General features: G+C 36.2%; 1 protein-coding gene across 1 annotated transcript; it reads right to left on the bottom strand.

Moving 5' to 3' along the window:
- Positions 1-16,255: 16,255 nt before the first annotated feature.
- On the bottom strand, positions 16,256-26,604 carry LOC113500656 (ras-related and estrogen-regulated growth inhibitor-like protein). Its single transcript, XM_026881518.1, has 6 exons — positions 25,876-26,604; positions 20,006-20,062; positions 19,502-19,578; positions 18,294-18,475; positions 17,946-18,132; positions 16,256-16,820 (listed from the first exon to the last, which is right to left on the bottom strand). The coding sequence occupies exons 1-6, from the start codon at positions 25,937-25,939 to the stop codon at positions 16,752-16,754; spliced, it is 636 nt and encodes a 211-aa protein (XP_026737319.1). The 5' UTR covers positions 25,940-26,604; the 3' UTR covers positions 16,256-16,751.

The raw sequence follows: 26,604 nt of genomic DNA on the forward strand, positions 1-26,604 counted from the left end.
GATTAAATAATTTATAATTGAAGCCATTAGGAAGTAAAGGCCAAATTAACCGGACTCACCGGTGGCTTATATAAACCCGTTAAAGGAGTCGAAGAATACAAGCTTTATATTTAGACTCCATACAATTTAAACCTCATCAGATAACCAGCCGATAAACTTTTTTTGCCAATAACTTAAAGGGTGGATGAAATTTCTAGTAGGTTTCTTATAGGCTAGGTATCAGTTAAAAGATTACACGAGCAGATAAAGCCGCCTATTCAATTTCATTGTAATAGTGTTTATTTATTGGTCAACCAAAAAGAGAGCATGATATACCCCGCATGGGTTGATAAATTCTACAAATAGTATAATAATGGAGAGTTGATCATGAATCTTAAGGGAGATGAATACTTAAAAGATAATCTTATCCGACAAATTGTCTCTCAAATTGAATCCTATTAAAAACTTGTTTCGCGCTTGGTATAACTGGGACAAAAAAAACATTTTAACCATCTGACAGTAAGCGATGAAAATACATTTAGCACTTAGTAATACAATGGGCAAATGTCATCGCAGTCCAATCGTGAATGTGAAGTTTGAGGATACAGGAAACTTCGGCAATAACATGAATCATAAGATAGATAGAAATGTTGCTTTGGGAACTTAATGTTTGCTTTCTTTTGTATTTCTGTTTAATGTCTATCGTGAGATATCAACTCTTATCCTTTCGTAAACGAATACGGTCTACGGAACCACGAACTTTTAAAGTATGATTTTCCCAGTAGTGGTAGCGAGGTTGCACACTTCACGGCAATGAGTGGTGTTTCGCTTCCAGAACTGAAATAATTCTTACTATAAAAGTTCGGTCCTCGGTCGTAGGAATATTTGAACAAACACAGATTGCAGTTCAATCAAATGTCCCGTCGACGGTGTGTACCTATATCAAAACTTTGCTTTTAATGAATCAATCAAACCTCAGTCTTATCTCTTTATAAAAGTTTCCTAATTTTTTTATAGTAATAAATATTTTTTATTATTTATATTGCGCACTACTTGCCTATACGTTGTCACCACCCAGTAACCACCCGCATAACGCGCTGATGTGTAACACAGTAACCGTAACCTTTTGTAACCAGCCCATAAATCAATGAGCATTTTTATTATGTCCCCTGATTATTGAAGCACACTGACTTAATATCCTCGCTGGCTTCTTAGTCTTGTGAGGTAATGGTTGCCTCACAAGATTGGGGTAATAATAAAATTTATTTAAATTTTATATGCATATTTAGTGAATGTCCTGAATAACTATTCAATATGTTCACGCAGATCGATTTAGTAACACGCTTTATTGGTGATTTTACAAGCTTTTTATATTTTCACTGACTTTTATGATCAACACGCCTACCACCATCTTTTAAAGTGATATTATTGCAGTTTGAAGTTGTAGAAAAGAGACGCCGGTCTACTCTGTGTATGCGTTGTCACGCACAATTGATATTGTTACTGAAAAAGGTCGCAGTTAACCCACAGGTAGCGTAGGTTGTGTTGAATTTAGGTTATTCGGCTTGGGTTCTGTTAGTGCCTATAGCACTTTAACAACTCTTATTTATCTTTTTATTGCTTTTTTGAAGCACTTTGAGCGGTAAAGAAATTGATACTTTGAAGCAAAACTGTATCAATACATTTTATCTTACTACAAATATGTGAGAGTATAATTACCATATAAATTATTCTAAGATATTTTTAAGAGATATTAAGTGAAAGAGTCGGAAGCAGTTAGCTGGTTATAAACAGGCACTAATTAAAGCGTCCACAGCCGGCCGGCTATTTGTAGGTGCATTTAGCCAATCATCCGCCAATAGGCTGTGGGTGCACATTCGCAATTATGATCACATAAAAACGCGCCCATAAAAAAGACAATGTACATGAAAATTTCTCCACTTATATATACCAATAAAATAAGTTGTTAGTCTTATGCACTCTGGCTCAGTTATGGCAAACTGTGCGTGCCAATAACGTAACTAATATTATATTTTTAGTGTTGCGTGTTCTCTAATAGACTAGCAACTAGCTTATTACGTCTGGTTTCTGTAATAACCGAGTCCAGCTACTTTTATTTGCAGTTACCTCACAACATAAGATAATAATATGAAGAGTACCTTCCTAATGATAAATTATTTATTTATAGAAAATCGTGTAGCGCTGGTTTTGGCCTATAGAAAAGTCAGGGGTTAAGCGCGAACATTTATCACAAAGACAATCAGCAGGTAAACAAATTGTTAACATGATAAATTCACTATACAAAACTCTAAAACAAAATGTAATCGTAACCTCAGTACAAAGAAAAAGTCGTGAACTATCATTTGTATCTTTGACAAATAACTTAACACAAATATATGCATGCTATCTCGTAGTTACAACCACGCATTCTATCAATAATTCCAATATTTAAAGTACCAAATATCTTTTATGAAATTTTAGGAAACGACGCAGTTTCTCTTTAACGATACGAAATTGTGTCCGTAAAATTTACACACTCGTTCCATATTCATTATGTCGCATTAGATAATTACGTAGAAAGTTTATGGAAGCGCCTGTTCAGCTTACAGTAATTAGCCAAGCAGATGAGTACTACTCTCTCGGCCTATGTGCACTTATATAAATAATCATTAGAAAGTTGTTACCGGCTTGTGCAATACCGCCCTTAGACCGCCACGAATCCTGCGCCCCTTCATTAACAGACTTTCACCAAGGAAATGCAATTTTCTAGAAAACGGTAGCGCGAAGACCATTGCAGTTTCTGTTCTTACCCGTCCGTGAGTCGCCGCAGGCTCTGTTACAGCATAATGCGACTTAACTAGGCTTTGAGAAACGACCCACTTCGGTGGGAATGTAAATCGCACTCTTCATTCCCATGCGACCGCTGGAACGTCAAAAATTTGCAGTTCTCGCATTCCTTCGTCAATATTAACATAATATCGGGCCGCATAATCTGCATGCATGCCGACGTATCAATTTGCATAATAAACAGTACCATAGAAGATGTTCAGATATCCCGCATTCCACACCCGATTAGTCCTTCACCTTTCGCCAAAGGAAAGGAACACGAGCCCTGGCGTCAAACAATAGACTGTCTTGCCTGTTGGCTGTCTACTTGCAAAACTTTCCGCGATACGGAGCTCACGTTGTGACACTGCTTTTTGTGATTTCTTATCTGGAATACTCATGAAATATTGCTCACGGACTAGTTCCACGTCAGTTTCGCCACGCGTTGCATCCTCAAAGGTTATCATGTATGTTAATGGGATGATCTATTTTAACATGACATATTTTAGCACTATCATACGTGAAATGTGAGTCAAGTCGATATTTCCGACGGCTACTGCTTACAATTCACGGAACACAATGGAGTGTTGGAGTCAAGGAAACTTAACTAACATATTTGTCTCGGTGTAGATCAGCGGTGATCCGTTTATAATGGCTCCAGTCAACGCCTCGCATGGCTGTATAATTATATAAAAACGACGAGGGATTAAACTCCAAGCGAGACGTGCGGCGTAGGCCGACCACGCGCGCTTATGCATACTTAAAAAAAATCTCGGTATACACTAGCGGTACATTGTAAGTGCTTACTTAAAATTGTGCATCAATTTTTAATTACCAAGTGCAGCCATTAGCAATAAACTAAAGCCTATGCAGAGTGTACAGTTATCTGAGAGAAAAATAATATGTAGCGTTTTGGCACTTTTAAACGCAATCGTTGTGCACCACTCCTTACATCGATAAGTAAAGAGATATTAACACATGAGTATAATGTATGCAAATCTTAATCTACCTTTTGTAAAACATTTATAATATTTTAATCTAATATTACAACAACAGCTTTCTTTTATCAACTTTCATTCGCACTATTAAAGCTTTCCGAGAATGATTTAGTTGTGTGAGAGACGACCGTGGGCCGTAACTATTGAGTAATCTATTATTTCTAAACCAATAAATAATAAAATTGCGAATAGCAATATTTGTTTGTTATAACACTGAGCGAAATCTTTAATTGCTTTTCGTTAAGTTTGTTTATGTAATCGATTTAGATGCGATAAATTATCCGTTCACTGCAAATTAGTTTTTACAAACATTAACATTAAAAAATATCGATCATTTGACGTCATTTATATTTATGTTGCTACACCTATACAGGTTTTTATTTACAAATCTGTTTCTTTTAATTAATTTCCTCGTAATTAACAGTTTCTAATTAATGAGAAGTCAGATATCAAACTGGATATTTTGAAAGCGTGAGTTCGGGATTATATAGTATTTCCTTGACAATTATTCGTTTTAAATATATTACATTATATAATAGGATCTAATTTTGTAAATTAGGTCATGGCATATCTCCATAGAAATGAACAACGGCTTTAATCACACTATTATAATAAATAAACACACTTTACCGTTCACAAACACGAATAGATTTATTTTAATTATAGTAATACGTTTTGAGTACCTTCACAAAAACAAATGAACAAAGACTCAGTTTCAGTAACATTATTTCCTTATGTTTATGTAAAATACGATAAACATTCAAAATTGCTAATATTGAGCATGCATCGATTCTTTTTCTATTTTCTTTATCTGTAACCAGTATTAGCCAACTAGAAACGCAATGTACAAATTTATTGTGGTTCATGGCTTACAACGTCAATGCCAAAGCTTTTTAACGAGAATCCTTGATGCGGTACAAAATGTCAATTAGGCAGCTCTGGTGCATTTAGAAATAAAACAATTCTACGCACTTATTAAGCAACGGCACCGCTTAAATTAATGATGATGAGATTTATTCTTAAAAACGGTTCTAGCATGGCCTAATCCTCATCATTCATTTTTTCTCTATACTTACATAAATATAACCTTTGCATGAATGGAATACTAAATCAAAGCAGACCTTTTGTGAGCCTTAAATTTTATGATTTTATATCTTTAATAATCTATGTACGCAAGTCACAAAGCATTACAAAATAGGATGAACAAGGGTGTTGCTTTTTACTTAAGGAATCTCTACTGGCAGATCCGTAATTAGAGAAGTGGTTGATATTAGCAGTCAACAGTGCAATTCCATAAAGTTAGTATGTAAACAGAATCAAAGATTTAATGGCATATAATGAATTAAAAACTAAAATCAAAATATATATATTCGTTTTTTTTTTCTTTCTAAACCCCAGTAGTCGACTACGTAAAACTGTTCAGTTGTAAGACCTGACTTTCGCCGCATCTTTCGGTCTTTCGTTCACAACGGCAAAAGCTTTCATACAGGAGAGATTCGAAGACCTAAGTAGTTGGGATCGGTCAGCAACCTATGAGCCCAGCGTGCCCTTTACGTCATCACCTAGACAGCGGGATGGGAGTGTCGAGGTTCACCTCTCTCCCCCAGCGGGGAGTCATCAAACAAAACTTAGTGAAATCAATAACGTAATGAGTAAATTGCGCAACAATCTCTATTCATCGACAGGCAGCCATTCCGAAGATAGAATGATCTACGAAAATACGAACTGATTAAGCAAATGAAAATGGTAACAGGATTTCTTCTGAGTTATCTTCTTTAACACTCTTTGTGAAGCGACTCTACAATTTAATACGTGTTTAATTTTTAGGGTACTCAAAAGGTAAACGGAACTGTCTGCCCGTTCGTTTGTCCGTCATCAGGTTGTACCACATAAACTGTTATAGCTAGATCGCGTTATTTGTACAGATTTATGTATCACTTGCCGATGTTCCGATGCCAATAAGATAACAAATACTAAAAATAAAGATCAAGGTTAAGCAATGACTGCTGCGGTCATCAATTTTTCTCATGAGTGGCAATCACATTTTAGGGTATCCACAAATTTATTTGTCGCCCAACCAATTTGTGACGCTATTCTATTTGTCAAGTATCTTTTCAATAAACGAAATGTTTAGTATATTGTAATTAATTAAACATTGATCAAATCAATAATAATTTTGCTAAGTCCCCAGTTTATGTTTACTACTCACACAATACGTTAATTAAAATAAATATCAATCAAAGTACCACATCCAGTGACATCTAACATCAGTGATATTTATCGCGAAGTTCTACGGACACCACGAAGACAATACAGATAATAAACTCAAGGTTAGAACAAGAAAATATTAATAACATTAATAGTTAAACAAATTGCAAAGCCGCGTCTTACAATGCGTTGTCGCAACGCTCATTTATGGTTGTATGGCTTTCATACACAGGTGTAACGTGTAATTTAATACATAATATCATACATGTAGTACACGATCTATTCACCTTGACTTCGGGTACTACGATTGCGCAGAAGTACCTTCAGACGATTTTGTTTGCAAAACAAATTGACTTTATAGACGTGGACCATTATTGCTTTACGATGCAACCTTTTAATCGCCTATTAGTGCTTTATGCGCATGACATTATAACGCAACCCGTGATATGGAAATCTAAGAATAGGTGCAGGTGTGTGTGTAAGTACCGCAATATTTCCAACTTTTCGCCACACAAAGTATAATCAGTGTCAAATTTGATGACCACCTGAGTAGAAGAGATTAAATTATGCAATTCATTAGAAAACATATTCAATAAGCGATCGTTTCATAAAACGCCTGTCGTTCAAGTCCGTTTACCAACTTAATACAATGCAATTTTTAAAAGCGGTGCTTAAATAAATACACTTACTTTGTGGATCATAAAGTTGGCTTTACGTTACACATACCATAGTCAGGCATGTACTTGTCGATCCAAAATCCATTTTACGATCGCATAATCATAAAACCAATTCAAATTCCCAAGTTCGGTAAACGATCTTAAAATTACGATACATACTTACAATAAAGAGGATTCTTAATAACGGAAGTTAAACAGAGCGGCGGGAAAAATGACACCGATCTTTTTTTATCGAATAGTTTACACGGCAGGAAACATGGGTTGATGCGTATCGGGTGACCGAACTATCCCGGATGGCTATCGCGGGATCTCATCCCGGAGTTACGAGACGTCCCGTGCTTCCTTTATCGGACTTCATATCGACTAGTAAAACTACATTTAGACGGCGCGCCCTAGCGGAGCGGGCTAGCGAGATCCTTTCGTGCTGTGAACGCATGTCTTGCTTTCGCTGAAAGCGGCCTTTCAGCAAAATTTACCCTATAATTTTCGGTTAAAATAAAAATGTATTTTGAAGTTTATTATTATGAATTTGTCATAAATCATCATATCTTCCAGACTTCTGATGTCTGGTGTAAGTAAAATTAAATAACGCATTAAATATCCGGCTTTAAGTAATACGCTGAGAACCCAAATTAATTACCGGGTCGTAAATCACTTTCTGTGATAGTAATCTTTTGGTATGACAACATATAACTTAGTATTATACAAACCAACAAAATCATGTAAATACCTTAATCCGGCCTATGACATTTTCAAAAAAGATATCGACGTTTAAAACTGAATATAATGACTGGTTGCTACTTTTAATCATATTTCATTGATAGCTCGAAAAAAGTAATTAAAAATATCGTATCAACTGACAAGTTCCGCTTTTAAATTATAATGAGAATGTCACGTATGTGTATAATCCTTTCTTACAATGTATACTTCCTTTAATCCGCGGCGATCAGTTTTTATTTTCTCATTAACATCAAACTTAAATACCTTCTTTTTGCACGTTCTATTTGTGGGACCGAGCTCCGATATTTGATTAACATCTTAATTACAGCAGCTTGTTTACTTAGTACCTAATCTAATAAATCATGTTGTAATTAAGCAGCCATCAAGTTGATATCTTTATTATATCAATTCTAAACTTAATATAACACAAAATCGTTTATAAGCATTTAAGTAACATACAGTATTGGTTCGCGGAATTTTAATCGATTACCGTTCAATTTGGCTACGAACTTAGAGTGATGTGGGTGGTACAAATAGTATTATATCACGTCTATAGTTATTAAGTTATTACTAGAGAAACATGATCCGATTGGATAACAACCTGGCTTGGCCAATTATGTCCACAAATCAAGTTAGAAAAAACTTTTGCGAAGATTTTTTGCCTACAACTTATATGGAAGCATGTAGGCTGTCGTCTGTTTACATTTGAAATTTTTTTTAACTTGTCGATGTACAAGTTGTCCGTGTAACTTAAAAGTCTAAAAAAAGGACAAAGGTCTTTTCTTTAACAAGGAATAGATGAGTGATGGTTATGCGTTTTAAAAGTCACCTAAAGTAGGAACCATGAGTATTTGACCATTTTCATTTACATTTTTTTTGATAGTAACTATCATGCGAATGATTCATTATTACATGACGCAACCGTTTACTCACGCGTATTTATCGGTATTGCCCGACTAGTTTCGAACCCAACCGGAGTCTTTAACCATGAGCTGACACGGCGGAGTTGAGAGTCGACCGAGACTAGCCGGGCAATCAATAAGCAATAATCTATAATATCAGGGCAATAAGCCGTTTCATCAATTAATATTTTTTATTTACTTCTCATTTTTTGTCGTTTGTTGTGAGAAATGCGGTGATATAATCATATAGTTACGCTTTGAGTACTATTGTTTACAAATAACCCCTACGTGTTTACCATTCATCTTCAAAGGGACATAGCACTCATTCAAATTCGTTTTGATTTAACAACAAGTAATACTCGGTCTATGTACAAACACTCTCAAATACAAACGTAAACACAAACATGAGAATGTCAGTCGTTGTATGGAGTTCGTGTAAACATCGTGTTCGTGTTCCGCCGTTACATCTAATTTCTATGATCAATCTCAGTAAAATCACTCAGACTCGAATCAGTAGAGTACGAAATTGCTGTTATTTTCACCCGCCATATAGTAACCGTCAATTCTTATTATAAAATGTGTTGAACAACATTCCAGCACCTTGTAATGAGCGGATGTCGGGAATCGATTGCAAAATTGTGGGTATATTTTATAATTTAATCATTATTATGAAACAATTTTTTACTCTATAACTCAAATGTCAAGGTTCAATTTCTATTGATGATGGTAATACTTTATTGCACATAGAAGAAACGGTGAGGGACAAAGTTGCTTTGAAAGTGGCTTTTATAAAGCTGGGAATAGGTGCTGCATTTACATCGTGTACAAGGGAGACTTACAATAAATATGGGTAATAGAAGCCGGCGCCAGTCGTTTTGAGCGTGTGCGTGATAACATCGCAGCTCTGGGCGTCAACACTAGCATGCTGTTTAAAATTCACTAATTTGTTAAGGCCAGCAATGTCGATATGCGTAACATTATAATCAGATCAAGGATCATGTTTTGTCTGATATTGTTGCAAAACACTTTATTATACAGAATTCTGAAACCTTTTCAATACATAATTTATGTGTGTGTATATCTCTAAATAAGCTCTGGGTAAAACTATCGTCGATTAAAATTTCAGTACATCTCATTTCCGTTCTCAATTTCGTTTCTGAGAATAATTCTACGAAGACGACACACAATAAACGAAACAAAGTATGCGAGGCGATAAATCTATCATCAAATTACACAGCAAATAGGTCTGTTGTCTGGCAAAACTGGTCGACCATTGACGGGAACCAAAATAAACCTACTGCTTTTAAAGAAATACTTCTCGTGTACACATTTATGTGTGTTGAGACTTCAAGGAGAAACAAGAGTGGCGTTCCGTGTAGAGCAAGTGAGTAATCAGGCCCTTTGTTTGGTCTCAGACAACACAAGGATGCGCCAACAAAATTAAAACGTGTCCAGTGTGCCAGTGTGTACACAACGGGGAGTTTCTGCAGTACAAACTTCGTGAAGTACTGACCTCAATTTTTCAGAGAAGGCGCCTTTGATTAACAGCTGATAAACTTCCTTATTGCACGCTAATTATGGATTTTAGGTCCGAAAATAACGTATATGCTGCGGAAGATTGCATTTGCATGTAAACAACAAGTTAACGAACATTTATTTTAAAAGTATGACTAATCGTCGTTTGATGTCTGTCACAATTTATTAGAATACAGCTACATATCAGCTCAAAGATTATGCAGTACGGTTAAAAATATTGTTTCAGCGAAGAGCTCCAATCGATGTAACGTGGCTAAATGTTACTAGCTCAAAATAGACACAAAGCGCTGCAGATATTAATATTAGTGTCGGTGATCAAAATAAGATATTCCCACAACGATACTATTTGTAATCAATTGTACATGAATACAAATGTTGTTAGCGCAAGTCCGACATTGTCCCCGAGGCTGTGCCGCTTGAACTCATTATTACTCCCCATAATTCTTCGCGTCTCGTCTGGATCCGGTTTATATTGTTCCATACTTTTCACTGTTTATAGGCGATTTATAGTTTCCTACAGATAATGAACGGTTGAAGGCACTACGTACATACTTTGCTGCAATTTGCACGATGTTAGCGCCATTAAAGTTAGCCCTTTCAATATCAATCTAGTTCACTTAAAAACTCTTCCTATCTCCCTTCTCAGAATTGACTGTTTTATGTTCCTGTTTTACAATCTGAAGAAGTAATTTCATGATTATTACAGAGTGAGGAATGTAACTGCACCGTTGTATATAGGAAGACGAAGATTATGGACGAGTTAGTCATAAAAGTAGAGTTACATTTGTTTGGTTAACATACCGCCTTTGTAACGGATTTGTTAAGGTTATTACAGTGAACTATTTTAAGAAAACTTTGGAATACTGCAACTCATTTTGTAACATAGTTGTTTTTGGATTTCGCTAAAAAAATCCAACCTAAAGAACCCAAATTAAATAAATATGTTTGCGTTTCGACTTAAAATAAGTGGTATCTATTTGAGTAAATGAATAACAGTTAACATATACAAACATGTGGATGCTACCTTCCATGTTCTCTTTTACCAAGCTAGCGTTACTCAACAAAAAGTACCACAAGTACCACAAGTACGGCTGGTACGAGTAGATGTATGTATCGAAGCATCGATAGATTGAGTCATGGGCTCAGTTGAGTCATGATTCAGATGTAACGAGTTGCATGCATTTGAGTGACACTATCGAACGGTCCGTCGCTGGTACATGTTAAATGTAACATGCCGATCCTCTCAGGCAAAGATTACTTGTGCTGCGTTTACACTGCAACACCGTACGAGTAAACTGGACATCTAAGGACAGTGTCCGATCCCGGTGACCCCGATCAGTTCAGGCAATCTAAGACTAAAACATGAAACAGTTCGAAATTTAGCACTTTGTTGATATTATTTTGAGTAACAAGACAAGTTAACTGTACTTTGGATCCCCACGAAGGACCAACATTTGCTTGATCCAAGAATGCTTGTTCTGAGTCTGGGTATCTTGTCACTTGAATATTTGTGAAACTTTCTTTGACACAACGAGTAAGTTCCTTAGTGAGAGAGTTGTTTTTCTTGACTGTTGCAGTGTGAACGGAGCTTTATTTGTGTAGTAGGTAGCCGTAGACATTATAGGCAGTATTTAGATTAAAATTATAGCCAATAATTTTGTCCGTATGTCTACTCTTTTTTGCCTTTATTATAAATTCATAATAATTTGATTTATTACAGGTGCTTTGTTGAAAAAATGCTTGTATTAAAAACTTTTCTCTGTTTGGTCATTTAGCTGACACTCAGTGTGAAATGCGCATTGACTCTCATGTTAAGAGAAACTTTTATACACCTTTAATTAATTACCCGTTTTACGAGAATCAATGAGAGAGTTAAAAACCGTTATGGTGCCTTATCGATATGATTTGTTACTTTGTGCAAATAAACATCAATACTCATATGTTATTTTAAGAAGAGGAATTTCTGGTCATTTACAGTATTTCACCATTCGCTGTGGTAAGGTAAAAAACCCTTTACAGGAAAAAGCAGCTATTTTTGTCCTCTCTATGCTCACCGTATGTTGAAGTATCTAAAAAACCGTTTCTCAGGGGAAGGAACACGCACTGTTCACCGGAATGTACTAAAATACATACATTACTTGCACAAAAATAACGTGTTTGTATTATAAATCTCACTTTCATATCAGTCAGCGTCATAACATAACTGTTCTGTCAGTTGAACAGTAGCCGGCCGGCGTCATTAGCCGCGGCCACGACGCTTGATTTACGCAATATGTGCCTTACAAATTAGCCGTTTAGTGTTATCTGAGCCCCGGTTCAGACGCCCGATCCGCTGGATGTGTTCGAGAACATAAAAGCTGTCTAGAAGCGATACCAAGACCCAAGATATAATAATATCTTGGAGTCCGAGCTTTTTTTTTGGCATGTTTTTTTTTATACTTACTACTTTAAAAGCGTTCATATTTGTCGAGTAGTAACTGACTAACTAGAAGACATTTGCATCCAAAAGACGTTTAGGACCCTTTAAAATATAAACATGTTACAAACTCTTCTAGTGGATTTAGCACACAATATAATAGTCTACAATTTCCTTAATATAAGTAATAGAGACTGGTATTCAACAACTTATTAAGAAACGACATAAGCACGTAGTAAATATAAAAAATACTAGAATATTATGTTTAAAACTTAAATCTGCAAACTGCTCAATACAGTAGCCCATAATCATCATTAATTCAAAACATAACTACATTACTTTGTGAAAAGTAAACCTGTAAACTCGATACATATCCCCAACTCGTGAATTTCATGTGTCGTTTCCAGTCATCTATGATTCTACTCTATACGAATTATTTCACTTTCTCCGATGCATCGGATAGGTTTGAACGACGACTTCTCATTCGTCAAATATTGGACAGGTGCCTCATTGATTATCAGTATTAGGCTATTCAATTTATATGTACGATTTTTTTTCTAGTTATGAAACTCGTGCAATATTTCTTGTTACGTTCAGTAGCTGGTGTTATGAGATGTTATAGCATTTGAGAGAATTATCTACTGCTTAAAATTCACTTGTGCTAATTTCGTAGTTGGTGGTCTTAGAAGGTGCATTTCTAGATATATTAGAATTAAGGTTTATAAATAAGCAGGCATAGTTTCTTGGCGACGGGTGGTATGTTCTTTTATGGCAACGTTTGTTACGATCATAATTTCATGTTACAAAAGTTTGTTTTCTTAAAACCTATTTTTACAAAACTACAAAATTTTAATAGAAATATAACTCGTTCATACAAAGATCGAAGACACAATAAGCACTTACCTAGTAAGTTTATCTGCCGCAGTTTCCACTCGCTGTCATGCTTGATAAGATACAGAAAGATCCACATGTATTTCTATGAGGGAGGATGTTTTTGTCGCTTTACTGTCAGCACATAATATTTTACGATACTTGGCAATGTTTAGACGACATAATCTTTTGACGATAATATAAGTAATGGATATTTATATCATAATGTCTCTCATTTGAATAAGAACTTTCGTAGTTTGTTATAAAAATATGTTTTGTCTTGATTACGTACTTTTGTTGGGGATATTGATTGTTCTAAATGTAATTTTTGTCTACGTCTTAAATATAAAAATATTGACTAACGAAAACAATAGATTTAGATCTGTTAAGTCCAAGAACAAAAGAACTTTGTCATGACTTTTAAATGTATTTTTTTATTCAGTAAAACTGCCTACGAAAATATTTGTGCTTAACCAAACATTTTGAATAAGGAACGAAGCTGCAATAAAATACCAACTCGTTTACATACGAATAAACAAATGCAAACAGGCAAACAAAGAACTTTTAAAGTTCAGTCGTAAAGTGCACAAATTATTGAGAATCATTGTAAAGTGTTAAATCCTGCATTAAATAATCCTTACTGAGTACTCTAAAGTAAACCAAGTGTATTACATCGAACTTGCGAATATTGTTCACAAGGACAAATTGCGGTTGTTGCGGCAACACACTGAAGCACACTCGAGAACGTAAAATAAACTCTTATAGAGACCCTTTATATTCAAAAACAATGATAAACTCTTTCGATTCCTCGATTTTAAATAAAACCAATTTTCAAATTGAATATTATCTTTATCTTATACTTGGATCAGAATAGATCTATGAAGAATAAATCGGTGGTAGTTGAACACAGTTGCAAAACTGCTAAAATTAGGAAATAAAGTTCTTTTTCCAGCTTAAACTAAATACCAAAAATGATTATTAATCCCATGATAGTGTTTGCGTTCGAAAACGTGATAAAAGCTTTCGTCAATCTTGTTGTTTGTTGTTCTATTGTTGAATGAGATTTCTATTTGTACTGTATTCATATGCTCGTGTTGTTCAACTGCTCTTTACCCTTATACATTAGAGTAAATCAGAGATCATCTAGTTGGCATGGCTATCTATCATTAGATCCGAATCACGTACCATTCCGATCCTCAGTCATGCATAAATCTCAATGACCGATTCCACCCGAGACAAACACGAGCAATTAGACGAAACTTGTAATCGTTTAATCTAAAGCGAGAGATGAAAGTAGCTGATAGTTTATCTACTGGATCAGGAATCCCGATACACGGACACAGCGACTTACCTGCTACATGTCATATTCTTGTCACTGCGATGCCGCATCGCGGTCTAGAGAATGATATCGTTTCTATACTTATTTCATCTCATCATTACGCTCAATTAAATACGCTTCGGGTTCTCCGATTGGATTAGAATGATGAACATGTACGGTAAATATTAATAGATCAGCTTTATGGAACAGGTTATCTGCAGTCCGTACGTCACTGGCTGTCCGCTCGGGGCGTGCTATCATGGCATCGTGTACATCATCGCAATTTTACACAGTATCCTGTCCGATTACATCTAAGCTTTCACCCGCCTCGTCGATTGCTGATTCATTAAATTCTTTAATTGACGTTAAATATCGCGATGATTGCGAGGGGTCTCGCGTTCTTGACCTCAGTTCAATGAATTAGTGACACAGCCTTTATGACTATTGAGAATTAAATACTTTCCTTGTCAATAGTTTATTGTGTACTTGTCATTTATACGTTAAACTATTCATAAATTATTGATTAGTGATTATTGCTATTCATAATAATTTTAATGATCCTCATTAATTTTGCTAGCCACTTGGTTTTATATGGTCGCGTTAAATAAACGTTATTTTATTCTCTCTTGTGTGAAATCAAACATGGTCCCGCTACACCTGCGCGGTGCACAACGCTGCATAGGAATCTACGATGGAGCAGATAGCAATCGCTACCCTCGGTGCGGGCGCACGGCCGCTGTGGCAAGCGGAACGTTGGCGCCACTAATGCGATCAAGGGATCCGATTTATTAGTCATATCTCTGCATCGGCCGATACACCTGTACGTGCCCGATTTAATGCTACAGCGGAACAACCAAGGGAACATTTTATAGCCCATTGCGTAACCACCACGCTTACCTATTACTTGCTGCTTGTATAACCATTAGTTTCTAAACAGACTACTTTATGTCGTATAGTAACGTATTTATTTATTGACGTGCTCTTGAACTTGATCGCGTTATCAATGGTTGTACATCTATCTGATTATTTCCAGCTCCGGCGGCGATGCGGAGACTGTCGCGGATATACTTTGTAAGACATCTATTAGTACATTCTGATTTATAATTTCTCCGGGACCTTGATTTTTGTGCTTGTTGCTTTTACATGTTGCGTACTTGTAACGTCACATTCGTCTGAGATAGGCTTTATCGGTTGATCAGAAGTGGTGCGGCAGTGCTCCGACATGCAAGGTCGAGTCGTGGCGAAACTCTCTCCGGCCATTGACTACACCGACCGATCAATATAAGTTGAACGGCGAGGCTTGTCCGACGTAGACCGATGTGACACCTGGACACTTTGCCAGTGAAAACAGAAACTCATTAGAGCTTTTAGCGACATGTATACGAGGTGCGACATACCGCGATCTATTTGACGCTATCGGCGCATTATGATCTAAGAAAGCGTTTTGCGTCTGCGCTCGTTCACTTCCCAGCACTTAGAGTATATCAAGACAATCGGGATTGATGTTACGACACAGTCGTATACGTATAGTATTGCGGCATCGGTCCCGCCACTAAAATACTAACATTGCACCTTGTTACTGTCAGCTTACAGAGACGTGGCTAATTCATTTACTCGGCACCATGTTCTTGTAAAATTAAATGTAAATGTCTTAGTTGTCTCACCGTATTTCCGACCAGTATTATTTCAAAGGTTTTTTTTCGCTTATCATCTTTTCCAATAATTATTGCAAGAACCCTAATTCGGAAGCTACGATACACAATTTTTCATTTTTTAGGATAGGAGGTTAAATTAAACAATTTAGGTTCAGTATAAAGTTTTATTATAATGAGATAACTGTTGACCTTACACAAAGGTACGAGAACTGTTTTCATCCACAATTTATGTACATTGTTCTTTTAACTCATTTTAATTCTAGTGCGAGGTGTATACCTATTTATAATCATCTGAATTTATGTACAAATATCAAATCTTTTTATATAGTAGGTTTATGGCTGAAGACATTTATTTCAATAACCAGTTCACACACAAGGTGGGCGCGTTGAACAAGCGTTTAAAATATATTTCCTTTAATTTTAAGTCCATACTTCGAATCTAAACATTTATTCAACACGAGTTTGTGGATAAACTGATGTCCAAAATGGCAGCTACAATGTTTTAATTATGTACAAATTGTAATATTCATATATCTAATAGCATTGTTACTATAATAACTAACATATCATTAAAACTAAATTTAAATTAATTATGTACAAACCAGTCTGAGAGATTTATAATGTAAGTTATAGAATAGATTAATAATTAAATGCTGAGCGATGGCCGTTTCTTTCTGACACTCTTGCTGTTTTTCCCGAATATTGTGCCAATGACCTGAAACAAAAGCATATTTTCATATTCTATTCTCCAGTAATGAAGCGGACTTAAAATGGATAAGAAGGAGACCACACAAAGAACTTTTAAAAATAAAACAAAACGAAGAAAAGGAGAGCTCAAAGTGAAATTAAATAATATTTCATCTAACTAGTCATAATTATACACGTTTCGACGGTATGCGAATATCAACCTTAGAACCTTCATATCAAGGTGCTATCAAAACTCATACCGCTTTTAAGAAGGAGCAGCAATGTAAGCCGCAGCCGTAATATTCATAAGCTCTCCAACTATGAATAAAATCTGTTTTCTCGGAAACACAATCTGACGTAAATCGGCGTAAAGAGGTTTTGTTCCAAAGTGGCATAGTATAATAGCACTTATCGCACATAAATAACGATTATTTGTAATTGGACATACCTATTCAGCTTATTTTATTCTTAAGTTGATATTTGCTAAAATAATTTGCTTAAGAGCAGTTCGTAAGCTTAAGATTAGTAATATTGCTTGCAATTTCTATTGCGCCAATCCAATAGTTCCACAAAATTTAGTACAGTAAATATACATTTATTTACCCAGTTGCGATCACTTGGCTTTATATTTTGATTGAATTCTCTAACATATCTTAGGATGCAAAATCTATTCGGAGCAAAATTAAAGTAAAATATATGTATTTAGTTATTTATTTGAGCAGTAAACATCTACAGTGCACTTAACTACTTCTTAGGGAATCGTACTTCATAATAAGACCTATTTACACTTTTAGAGAACTATTATCTCTTCATATCCACTCCTATCAATATTTGGCAATTTCCAGGCATTTCTAGCTCCAAATTATAGACTTTCTATAAAAAATCACTCATGCTTACAATCCCTACAAATATTATAAATGCGAAAGTAACTCTGTCTGTGTGTCTGTTACGCTTTCACGTCTAAACCACTGAACGGATTTTAATGAAATTTGGTACAGAGATAGAGTTGACCTTGAGAAAACACATAGGATAGTTTTTATCCCGGTCTTTTAAAGACTTCTCTTGAAAACGCGATATAACCGACATCGACGCGGGCGAAGCCCCGGGCGAAGAGCTAGTGACACATAATTACATTATGATACGAGTATCTCACCTTAGAAACGGAATACGCTGCTAGTTTACGTCTCGGCGCAGGTAACAAGAGCGCAAGCGCGCGCGCCTCCCGCAGCAGTGCGTGGAACGCGAGCGCTGCGCCCGCGCACGACTCCGCCGCCGACACCTCGTAGAACTGACAACCGAATCTCAGTGACAGTTCCTGACCCTCCTCTGCGTGGACCTCCCTAAGAGACAAAAAGATAATATAGAAATAGAGTTCAAAGTAGATGAAAATATCATTGAGATACTGAGATAATTTAAGTCACCACGAAATACAAATGAGATTCGTTGTACCACCTCGCCTGGTATGAAAGATCAACCTGTTTTGTTTTAGATGGATTCGTACCTGGCGTGTTCGAGGTCACGTTTGTTCCCCAAGAGGGTGACGGCGGCACAGCCGGGCAGTCTCGTGCGCTCCAACAACGACAGTAGTTCGGCCGCGGCGAGGAACGAACGTCGCTCGCACACCGAGTAGACCACAGCGAAGGCGTCGCCCCATCGCACGTGCTCCGCTAGGCAGCCGCGGATCTGTACCGTTATATCATTTATAAACAAAACACAATAAGAACAAATAATGGGACGTTACAGGATTTGTGCGAAAAGCCGAACAAAGGATATCAATCATCAAACTACAGTCCGACAGATACGACTGGCAGCCCAAATTCCAAATTTAAATTCAGTTTTTTTTCTATCAACCCATCATGATATGTTTATTGCTATGAAAAAAAAACTCATCGCAAAACAAGAAATTACCTAAGAACTTTAATGTCCTGAGTTAAATCTTGCTCACAATTAAGATAAGCATTCAGGCGCGACTCGGACGAAAGGTTATTACTTAAAGTTAAAATCTCTTTTATAAGATACAATTATCTGAATTCTACTTAAATCAGCCTTGACTATTCACCTCGGCGATCTTGAAATAGCTAAAATTGTAAATAAAGTCAGCGAACTTTGCTTATAAATTTTAAATTAAGTCGCAAGCCACAACTGGTACTAGGAATCTGGTATCGGGGCCACTCGCTGTGCCGAATAAAATCGCCGGTTGCGCAATACGGAGCATCCAATCTATTTTGTTCTTTTAGTTCCGTTACCGATGCGTTTAATAAACCATAGTTGTTGTTTAGGAGGAAACAAAACCGGTTTCCGAATCAATGCGTGCCTGTATAACAACAATAAAATATAACAATTACGTAACACGAATCTCCTCGTGCATTCTACCGCGGCGTAGGTTCGAACCTCCGAACGTAGGATTTCGCCCGCAGGCACAGCGATGCAGCAACGGCAACGATCGCATCTGATAAAGCGATACAAGCCACATAAACTTCGTCTAATTAAATTGTACTGCGGCCATCAGCCGCTACCAGCGCAGCTAGCCGCAGATTAACATCTTCATTGTATAATGGTAAATTAAGTTTGGCCGTCTATCTCTTCGTTTGCTATTCGAATTTCGAATTTTAGTTTTAATCTTATCATCGACGTCGAGTCCTTTGTTCGAAATGACTGATATTTAAGTGTTAACGCTAAAAGCAACATTGTGTCTGACTCGTTACTTACCGCGCAATTAGATGTATCTAGTATTTCAACTTCTGAAACGGCACCGTCGAAAGCCACTCTGTGTTGATAAAGGAAATCTGAAACAAGAGGGTATAGTATACAACTGTGTTTAACGGTCGCTTTTGTGCAGATATTGTTGTCGTCACACGATAACGACTGCATTTACTGCGACAGCGAGTACTGAAAGCTGTTTCCTTAACATTTTTATTCACTACTTGAGAAACGGCGCCTGTCTGACGCAAGCACGTCATATTTAAGGTCGGAAGGAAGCAGATACTTTAATTTAAATGCATAATAGTAATAAAAGACTTGTAACTACACGATTGAATATTGTTGTAAATTAGCCCAGAACTGACGTCACTCAGAATGTCAATCGGATAATTAATTAACTTTACTGATATCATACAGGTGTGAATACATGTTTTTAAACATTTCTCGTGAAACACTACAATATTATTACTCTCTAGTATGAAGATTACGATTTATTGTATGAACTTTACTAACCTCCTGTCGAGCTATATTCTCCGATGTACCGCTTTGTTAGATAACGCACAACCACCGCTGCAACAAAAAGAGAACTAAATGAGATATTGTGAACCACCTTCATCGAACATTTGTAAATAGGAGAACAATTAGGAGGTCGTCACTCCCAACTTTCTAGAATCGAGTGGATCAAACATTGATTAATCCTTTCACTCCTGGAATTCCCATCAAAGGTTTGTTCACAATACAAACAGTTATCAACAACAATGACAAAGCAGTTATGTGAATAGAGTCGGCTGCGAGCTACCGTCGAAATGAAGTGTGGAGAATCCTGCAGCCGTTGAAAAGGAACCAGTGGCGCTATTCAAAAAGCTGATTGCTTGTCCGACTCGCCTCGGACGTGAGATTGCGTTCGTACTTAACTATTTAAAGAGTAATCGCTTTGCCAGTTTCTGTCATTTGGATGATGAAAATGTGTAATTTAAATTCTGAATACGTAACTGAAGGAATAAATAAGTAATGTTTATTATGTGCGTCCTAGTATGTGTTTATTTAAATATAAATAAAGATAATTTATGAAGCAACTACACTACTTCACATTCGATTTGAGAACTACCACCCTACCCAGCTGAATAGTAATATCAAGTTATGTAACAACAGCATATCCAGGCTCTAAAGCCCATTCCCAAAAAGCACGTATCTAAAGCACATTCTTCTTAACATTCCATTATAAGTATGTTTTACGAAACATCAGACTCCTGAATGAGTTAAGCTGGTACTATTTGTGTCAGAATCTTGACCCAAGGCATTACACAAGAGTCCACACCGCTTTATGCAACTGCAGTACGTCGGCGCATGACAATGGACTTGGAATGCATTCCGTACGCATTCTGGCGCATACGGTTAAGGCTAGGATAGGAAATCTATTACCTTACAATACTGTGCCATTCCCCGCATGACGATGTAACTATAAGGAAACTATTGTGCTTTGTGACTTCAAAAGGAAAGCGTTTCAACCCTTTCCGTAATAAATTTCAATTATTTTCATTTTCCATGCAATTCTTGGACTGCAGCGCTGCTTGGGGCTTAGATAAAAGTTAATTGTGTTTGATTTTGAAATACATAATTCTAACAATACATTATTTTTATCTTAACGGTAGTAGACTAATCGTTGTATAATAATGAATTCATTGTTATAATAAAGCTTCGTCCGGCGGCCGATGATGACATCAATAATTGAGCAAGAAGATCGATATCTCCGATATTTGATTGACGAGCAGCGGCCGATAAAACATCGTCAGGTCATACACCATGTCGTAAAACGTTTCGAGCATTAATAAATGTTATAACGCTACACAATATGTCTCAGTTTATGAAACACTATCGAAATTCCACACTCTCATTTTTCCTTTCAAATTTTTCCCCGTGTGCAATCCGTATTAAATGCATTACTTTCTCTGCGATCCGATTACGTATATAATCGCAAAGTGATAAAGTTTCATCGATCTACTTTTAACTGAAATATGCGGAATTCAATTAAAGTGTATTTTTATGCGTGTTTCGTATTATTTTCATGTTTGTCCACTGTTAATATGACATAACTACTAGAGACTCACACTGTCCTAAAATGTTATAAGATAATTATAGCAACGCTAGTTTATATTTACACACGGTTTATTGAAATAAACATAACTTTTATAACCATAATTATTACACTGCAAACGTGCCCAGCCGCAGGCATTAACAAGCATTAGAAAAAAATGTACACAACTAACAAATTGAATATAATTACGAAACAATTTACTATCGATTTACAAGTAATAAAATAGCTACGCTTATTAAAGAGGATCTTAAAAATGATTAACGAACATAGACTAACGAGAGTCGTATTGTAAAAAATTACATCAAATTGTGATCGGCGAAGCTTACAAGACAAATTACTGTGATCAAACAACAAGGCACCACGTGGGTTGATAGATGGAACGTTATCTTAGGAACAATGGATGCAGCTATCGACAGGAATCTTTAGGGTAATTAATAGATTACCGAACACATCGATCATGTGTCGAACTGACCATCAAACGATCGGGATAACGACGTTACTATAACTTTAGAATATTTAAAAAGATTTTGGGGAAGTTTTTGGTTTAGTGGAGGCGTGACCAGATCTAAAAGGTGAAGGTAAAAAAAAAGATTTTATTTCTTCGTTGATGGTTGTCCATCTGTTATGTAATTTTTGTGAGATGAGCAACTTAAAAAGTCCCTATCGTATAGACGGTTTACGGCTCCATAAAAATCAGCGATGCGATGATGTCACCTATGTCGGTCGGGGACACGTCAAAGCTACGGTGCACTCATTCATCATACCGGGAAAAGGTCGTCGCTCGGAGAACTGCGCTTGCGCCGAATGCTAAGACGAGCGACCATTAAAGTTGTATCGCAATTATCAAGTCGGTTGTTAACATCCCATTTTGGCACCTTCGCAACAATTCAGATAAAAAACACACACTGATGCCCTTTTCAAAAGCAATCTTTCATAATATCAAAAAACTGTGGCTCCTTTCCAAATTGAAGTTCGTTGCTCTCAGAACACAACTCATGTCCACAAAAAGAGCTGCATGTTGACATGTAGCGCTCCGTAGTCGATTCCATAATTGAAATATTTTATTAGCCCCGAAATGATTATCATTTTTATAGTTTCGAGCATAAATGTTTCATCAAATAACCACTGGGATAAAAATATTAATTACAATTTTAAAGAAACAAAACGAATATGACCCAGATTAAATGAAGCGAAATAAAGCATGGAATCGCATTGCGATTCGCAGTAACTGGATACATTATGTGAAAATAATTTGCCTATAAAAGAATCAGTTTCGCAGATAATATCAGTACTAAGAGGGGTTTAATAAGTAGATAATGTTCCCGAGGGCATTTAACGACTTGAACGGCGTATCCGTGACGGACAAGCGCCACTCCCACCGAGGCTGATCGTAGACAGGATCTACATTGAAACAATTTCGCATGTCGGCCCGGCCCGCTCCCGTCCGTAATGAATTGCAAACGCATGCGTCTCGGAGCGGTCGCAGCCGGTCCGTCAGCCGTCAGGCTCGCCGACAATTAGGGCGGTGCAATTACAACCAGTCGGCGGCGACTCGGCCGGTGGGTCAGCGGCGCGATTTCCCGACGACTGCGACGCCTGGCGCCACCAGACGACGTTGTGTAACTCTTAAACGTCCGATCAACCATTAACGCTACCGTCGAGGTCGTTGCCTTACACATGTATATCATATGCAACCATGTTCTTGTCGCGAACTGTATCACACGAGACCAGTGATTCACCAAAAACGAGTATATCACCATATTTTTAAGCACGAACCTTGATGTGATTTCCAAAAATAATCTGTGGTACCAATGAACCATGGATAAATCACGTTTCAATTTATATAAGAAATGCAACGCTACTGCACTGAGAAGAGTTAACTAACTTGGTATTACATAAATTTTCAAATACTCTAGGCCAAGTATTCAAGTTAAATGTGATATATACAATTACTAAGCTAAAAACTCTCTCCACATTTGATTGGTTCCGTGATCTTGACAAAGTCTTCTAAACTGCGACAGGAAGTTAGGCAATTGTAAAATAAGCTAATAATTTACTGAACTACTAATAAACCAACTATTAACATCCACATTTCCCAATCGTAAATGCCAGTCGTTAATAATTTTTATAAGAAATGTGCTGTAATATTATAACCGTTGATTACTTGACATTTATAACTATAAAGTGAAACATTACGTCGACGTCAATTCGTTATGGAATGGCTCTTTCAATTTGTCATTATAAGGAAAATTTTATCTTAAAGTTGTCGATAAGATTAACAGAACATCTACAGTCTGGTCTAGATAATGGATGTTTGCTAGGCGCTTAAATGTGTCTAAAGAGATTGTGAAATAAGTATTAAGTAAATAAACACCAAATCAAAGACCACACTTCAGATAAAACAGAGCATTAGTCAAATAACGTTGTGTGTTATTGTTTAAACGTGGTTAGAAAAAGAAAAAAGATACAAGAAAGAATTACTTTAATCCGAATCCTTCTTCAAATACGAGGTGAGGGGTACCCAAGGACTTGTTCTGCAAAGAGAGGCGATGCAGTGACGGTTGACTATACTAATGCGTACCGCTGTTTATTGTGTATAGGAACTTAGGTAATAAAACTACGGGCAATGGATGACTAGCGTCGTGTGGCGTCGACCAAAAGCGTCGTCGAAGGAACCTGTTTGTATCTATGTAATTCATTCAATGTTTTAGAGTACTTTGACGATTCTAGCTTTATAAATGAAGATGATGTTGAAGTAGGTTTGTTTACTACTCTATGTTTTCCTTGTTTAAACCATTTCTGTAAGTCAGGTCAAAATAAATATTAATAGTAAAATGCACAAGTTAACGATTGGTAAACAAACACATATTGACTACATTAAGAATCCTAAAGCACATTAGATCGACGTAATATGAAAAAAAATCTGTTATTATTGTAGCCCAACCTGGGATTGAGCAACGGAACAACGTCGCGAAAGAATTTATGAATTTAGAAGTAACTTATCGTACAGCTATTACTTAATAAAAAAAAACATAAAAAAAAAGAAAAACCTCTCTTATTTAACTTTTATGGTTTTAAAATACGCAAGTTTAAATTAAACGACTGTTAAACAAACATAGTTCACGATTTACAGAATACGCTGCTAATTGAGATATAATTCCAAAAAAATACCCCTTTAAACTTCTTCGTAAATAAAATAAAGATGTTATTTCTAACCGAATTATAAAAATAATGCAAGTGACAAAAAAATAAATACAACTAACTAGCTATTTTTAAATCTTACTATTTACTTTGATTTCAGATTACATACCTCGTATTCTTATCATATTTATTTTAATAACTATTATTTGAATCCTTAAACTAACATAATTATGAATACTGCACTAATTATTCAAGAATTATCATTAGAATTTATATTAAACATTTGCATGAAGATTAATTAAAAACTAACAATTTATTTCCAAAGTAACATTTGTGTATAATAGGTAATAAAAATTTGAAAATATATTCTTGGACGTCACTGAAATCTCATAGCATTTGAATTTTATTAACTGAGTGCTGAAATTTTTGTGTAAGTCGTCACACTTTTTTGTTCTGAAAGACTAATCGATATTTTTTACTACGCAATAATAAAGTGCATGTTAATAACGTGTTGTTAATTAATAACAGATATTCAGAAAAAAAACTTATCAATTTATTAATTAAAACAAAATAAATAATAACACACAACTCCGCCATACATTGTATCATGAATGGGAGGCGATATAACGAAAACGAAACATGAAAATTATATTTATTTTTTAAGTATACATTTTGATGCGATATCGTGATAAACACGATTAATAAGACTGTAATTTTCGTTTCCCGTTATGCCCTCTGATATAATAACCACACAAAAACTCTTTTCTGATGATCGAAATTATAGGGTGGTCAAAAGTCTCAATCCGTTGACTTAAAAGCATCCCGTATTTTATTAAACTTTACACGATTAAAATATCGATTACCGATAAAGTCATTTTTTAAATCGGTCACTTATATTTTATGTCATGGACGTTAAATTTAGCCTTTTTTAGCAAGCGACCTTGTTTTAACACTAACAAATTAAAACACATTTCATTGCGGTATATTTATCGTTTTAACGGTATATAAAATTGTTTCGAGTTAAGTAATCCGAGGACTTGGTTTCACAAATAATATATAATATAATTAGTAAAATAAGATAAAGTTTTTCAGAAAAAAAGGGGAAATTGCAGATACTTGGTAAATAAATAAATAATGCGATACTAACCAGATTTGCCGCTCCGCGGACTCCCTAACACCACCACCCTTATACGATTCACAGTCATCTTCATTTGGACAGGGTTGATTTTCACTGTTATTTCAAAAGAATCTTTTAGCCAGACATAATTAAAATGTCAAATTCACATCAGTTCATGAACTTTACGAGCACAGTTTATTCACGGTACACGGTATTGTACGAAGCGATGCCGATGCCGCGATGTTAGGTATCGTAAATATGATCGAGAGATAGATTTCACAGAGATGCTCACGGGCCGATCGCTCGACCGCCTGCCGCGAAGTTTCCCGCGCGACTGCCGGCGTCTCTAGCCGGTGCTTGGATCAAAAGCGCGTGCGCAGCCTCCGTTCAAACCTCCAAACTAGTAAAGTATGCATACGTCGGGTTGCACTGCGCTCATACATTATGCCTACACGACGTGATTAAATATTCATTAAGCTGAAGTTTGGACCGGTGCCAATATTGTCAACCGGTAAAGAATAAACGCAATCAAAACAGGAGCGTCGAAATTATTATCACACTTAAATTCCGATGTGATTTAGAATTCACGCCAGAAATAATAAAAAACTTCTATTGAATTCCTATATACTATAGTTATTTAAGGAAAACTGGAGGAAATTGATCATTGCAATCCGGAATGGTCACATTTGCGACATGTCAAGGTGAGAGCGACGCAGTTCTTCGTCGCAATAAATTCGCTCGTGCTGAGACATAATTGGA

This window comes from Trichoplusia ni, chromosome 14 (genome assembly GCF_003590095.1).
Source record: "Trichoplusia ni isolate ovarian cell line Hi5 chromosome 14, tn1, whole genome shotgun sequence".
Lineage (NCBI taxonomy): Eukaryota > Metazoa > Arthropoda > Insecta > Lepidoptera > Noctuidae > Trichoplusia > Trichoplusia ni.